At 38.0% G+C, this 4371-nt stretch overlaps 1 protein-coding gene across 1 annotated transcript; it reads right to left on the bottom strand.

The window, feature by feature from the left end:
- Positions 1–4122, bottom strand: LOC117816316 (CMRF35-like molecule 1). The gene is made up of 6 exons (XM_034688522.1): positions 3975–4122; positions 3571–3891; positions 2676–2801; positions 1093–1134; positions 859–984; positions 1–31 (listed from the first exon to the last, which is right to left on the bottom strand). The coding sequence occupies exons 1-6, from the start codon at positions 4009–4011 to the stop codon at positions 21–23; spliced, it is 663 nt and encodes a 220-aa protein (XP_034544413.1). The 5' UTR covers positions 4012–4122; the 3' UTR covers positions 1–20.
- Positions 4123–4371: the final 249 nt, after the last annotated feature.

The following is a 4371-nucleotide window of genomic DNA, read 5'->3' as shown; positions in this document are numbered from 1 at the left end:
CCTCAGAAAACGTATAATTCTCACAGTCCATCTGTTGGAAAGGACAAAGACAAAGAATCAGCTATTGTGCTTTTACTATGCATCTATTCACTAACAAAATAAAAGTTACACACCTTTGAATTTGTTTGTTTGAATTGTAAAAGTATGAAGAGCAAAAATGAAAATTATTAAATTCCATTGAGCTGTCTGGGTCCTGGTTTTGCGAATGCTGGTTCTCTATCAGCCTGCATGGTTCACTGAGAGTTCTGATTTAACCAAGGACAGATATCTGCCCACGTGTTGTGCACCATTTTGCACAATTTCACATCAATTAGAGAAAGACTGACATTTTTTAAACTTTTTTAACCCTCAAAGAAGATCATAATATAGACGGAGTCCTGGGGAAATGCTATATTCAAATTCATGCTAGTTGTCTGTGGCTACCAACCCTAGCTTTAATGCTACAACATGATTTTTATCAATTGCTTCTATGCTATCTTTGTAAAATGCCATTGAATGAAAGCAAAGCTGAGGCACACAAAGCATTTAAAACTGACTAATCAGTCACCACTGAGGGAAGCAGAAGCTGCAGGACAATATGGCAACCAAGCAACGGTTAGCGCCAATGAGAAGTGCTCTGAAATTGAGGTTGTAAGCCAACACAATACACACCCAGTTAATGGACACGAGTCCTAACTGAGACAAAAATAGAGATCTGGAAAAGCCCTGTTTATGCATTAACCTCCACAACAAGGAAAATAAACTTGATGCTTGTCTGCTTCTCTAAGTCACTATCAAGACAACCCTCAGGTGTCTCTGTGAAGAGAGTGCTGTGAGACTTTCTGTCTCATACCTCTCTTTTGACTGCACTGACATGACCTGGGCTGTTGGTGCCAGCTGTTGGTGGATGAGGTTTTGCACTTTCTCTGCGTTTCCTAACCCACGTAGCCAGAACCAAGAAGGTGAACACGATGACAGCCCCAAGTGTGGTAAACAGCAAAGTGCCTGAACAGAAACAAGACAGGGAGGCTCAACAACTTTACATAATACATATCACCAAATGTTTCTGCTGTAGCTGATATAAATGCACCATCTCTGCACTCTTAAACTCACCTGTGCTGTTGCTCCGTTCTCCCCCTTGGGTGCAGTTTGACACTGTGACATTGAATGAATTAGAACTGTAAGTTAATTCAAAATTATAACTATAGGGCGCTGTTTGTAAAGTTGGGAACACTGAGAATAACAGCAGCATTTCTCCACATTTAGCTCCCAAACAACATGAAAACTTAGTGTAAATTTTTCACTCATAATCACATTTGGAACAATATTTTGTGATCATTTTCACATTTGTTTTTGCTGCGACAAATACATTTAAGATAATATCTCTGTTAAATCTAAATGCTAAAATATAAATATAACAGTAAAATGTTAAACCTAAATGCTAAATCTTGCTCTGTGATCCAAAATATTAAGTTAACATGCAAATTCACACTGCCGCTCATGGGAAATACCAAAATAAAAGCTTTATAAAGCGGTACAGATATCCCAACCATAGTCTGACAATACTGACTCCTACGGTTTGCTAGCAGAACTGCCCACCGTCAAAAATTTGCACTGGTTTAGAAAAAATATTGAAAAGGCCATTTTCGAGGTCATTAGGGGTTTCCACAACGGGGGATATCTGTTTCGCTTCATAAAGCTTTTATTTTGGTACTTCCACTAGGTGACAGTGTGAATTTACACATTAGCAAAATATTTAGGATCACAGAGCAACATTTAAATTTAACATTTAGATTTATCGTTGAACTTTTATATTTAATATTTGGATTTAACATTTAGATTAGCAGAGGTGTCAAGTAACAGAGTACAAATACTTTGTTACCTTACTTAAGTAGAAATTTAGGGTATCTGTACTTTACTGGAGTAATTATTTTTCAGCCAACTTTTTATTTCTACTCCTCACATTTTCATGCAGTTATCTGTACTTTCTACTCCTTACATTTTAAAAATAGCCTTGTTACTCCTATTTCATTTTGGCTTGTCATCGTTAAAAAAACACTTTGATGTACATTTACATTCCAGTAAAAGCTGTTGATAACATGCCTGTGAAGTTTGACTTTTTGCACCATTACAATATTTATAGGCAACTAGTCATCATATTCCGCTCCATGAAACACGTTAATGCTCAGTAGTACACATATATGGTTCTTTAATGTATTTGCATTGTACGGAAATGTGTTCATTTTCGGTGGGCATAAATGCATCTGAAACAGGTGCAACCCAAATATATATTTACATATTAATATAACATTATAGTCATTATGGCCTTTAGAAACATGTTTTTTTGGGAGGTGGGGTCGTGCACTATAGGCCCCTGTGGCCCAGCCTAAGCTTTTGTCCTTAAAGGCATTTTGTTCCCCTTACATTACTTTTACTTTGATACTTGAAATAGTTTTGAAACCAGTTCTTTTACACTTTTACTTGAGTAAAACGCTTGAGTTGATACTTCAACTTCTGCAGAAGTCTTTTTAAACCCTAGCATCTATACTTCTACTTGAGTAATGAATGTGAGTACTTTTGAAACCTGTGTTTTAGTGATAAATGTGAAGGAATGTTGCAGTAATTTTCAGTGTGCACAACTTTACAAACGACACCCCATGTATAAGCATTGGAACATAGTGACATTTTTTCCATACCTGTTGAGATGCTTGTGGGACAGCTGGTGTTCATTTTAAGTGTTTGCTGACTTGAACTGGAGGTATTTAGATATGTCCATGTAGGGGAAGGATCAGGTTTGATGGTTGTTGTCTCACTGGCAACACCTGTATGTGTGAAACAGAGCCGAAGACCGATTTAAATTATTTTGTTGTGTACGCGTTCCCAAGTTAAATTAAATCTGGCCCCTTACCCACATACTGTACCACACTGTGGAGCTGTGACCCTTAACACCAATGACGCACACATTACACATTACACATTGCACTCCAACACTTTTTTTACTTTACACTTTTTCACATTTGTATTTTTCTGTGTTTTTATTTTTTATATCTTGTAAATGTATTTCTCTTTGGAGTGATGCATGGGTGTTAAAGCTCATGGCTTTGTCATTTCGCTGCAAATCTGAATGAGCAGGTGACAAAGAATCTTACATGTTGAAGAGGAAATCACTCTTTGGTTGGTAAAACATCAAGCACTGCTTTTTATCTTCTATGGAGCCACAATTAAAGGCCAAATCTGACATTTCCCCTGAATACAAGACCCTGACAGATTACTGGGGTTGTCTCAAATTTACCATCATATTGTCAAGTTTATGCATGTATGAACTTGCAGTGACTGTTTTTATAACAGGGAAATAATATGTATTTGAGCTTTTCTTGGTCTGTGTGTTAAAATGATCAGGAACATTTTGTGTTATATAAACAGAGCCCAAAATTTAATCTGGAAAGAAACTCAAGCTGTCAATTTAATGATGCCTCAAATAAAAATACTCTGTTATACTAAGTTACAGTCCACCTCTGATGGAGAGTTATACGTATTCAAAAAAGAGGAGATAGAATTGAGAGAAGTGTATACATAAATCCAACCACCTACCTTCCTTTACAGTAAGATGTACAGTGTTATAAGTATCAAAACCCTTCCTTTTCACACCACAAAAGTATTCCCCAGAGTCGTTCAGCCGTAGCCGACTTAGGGTCACAGTTAAGACCCCGTCCCCCCGGTCCTCCAGAGTTATCCTCTCTGACACTGCTCGTCCAACAGGTTTCACTGCAAGCAGGACATCTTCATTTCTTTTGCAGGGGATATTGCAGAGGTATTTGGTATTTGTCTTTGCATAGCTGTGTGAACACTGGAATGAGACTTCTCCTCCTTCGAATCCCTCTGCTTTGATGACTGCTTCCATCGTCCGCATCGCTGCCAAAGTGCATCAGCCAACAACTGTTAAACCATCTTAGAGTCGTTTTAAATGACACATGAAAGTCATTTAACACACTTACCATAGAGAAGACAGGAAAGTACAAAAATTGTCTTCATGTTGTTGGATTAAATCCTTAGCTCTGGAGTTCTAATCTCTTTCTGAACACCTTTCTTTGTTCAAATCTAAACTGTTTCATCACACTCTACTACTGCACACCCTCCGACAAATGAATTAGCATTTAAAGAAGTCTTCACTGTCGACCCTCCCTCTGTGGTTTTCACTGTATGAGAGCGGAAGGTGAAGGCTGTGAGCAGCATGCACAACCCAAGACAAGAGCAACTTGTGGAGCAAGATGAAGAGAGGAACTTTGTCTTTATTACACTCCCCCTCACTTTCAGTGCCCTCAGATTCATGTCAGTACGAGTTATCAGTATAGGTTCATGTCAGGCAAAAAACAGGAAGTGAACTGCCTACAA

The sequence above is a fragment of the Notolabrus celidotus genome, chromosome 7, assembly GCF_009762535.1.
Source record: "Notolabrus celidotus isolate fNotCel1 chromosome 7, fNotCel1.pri, whole genome shotgun sequence".
NCBI classification, from domain to species: Eukaryota; Metazoa; Chordata; class Actinopteri; order Labriformes; family Labridae; genus Notolabrus; species Notolabrus celidotus.
The sequence above is the reverse complement of the archived record's forward strand: the minus strand, read 5'-3'. Positions and strand labels throughout refer to the sequence as shown.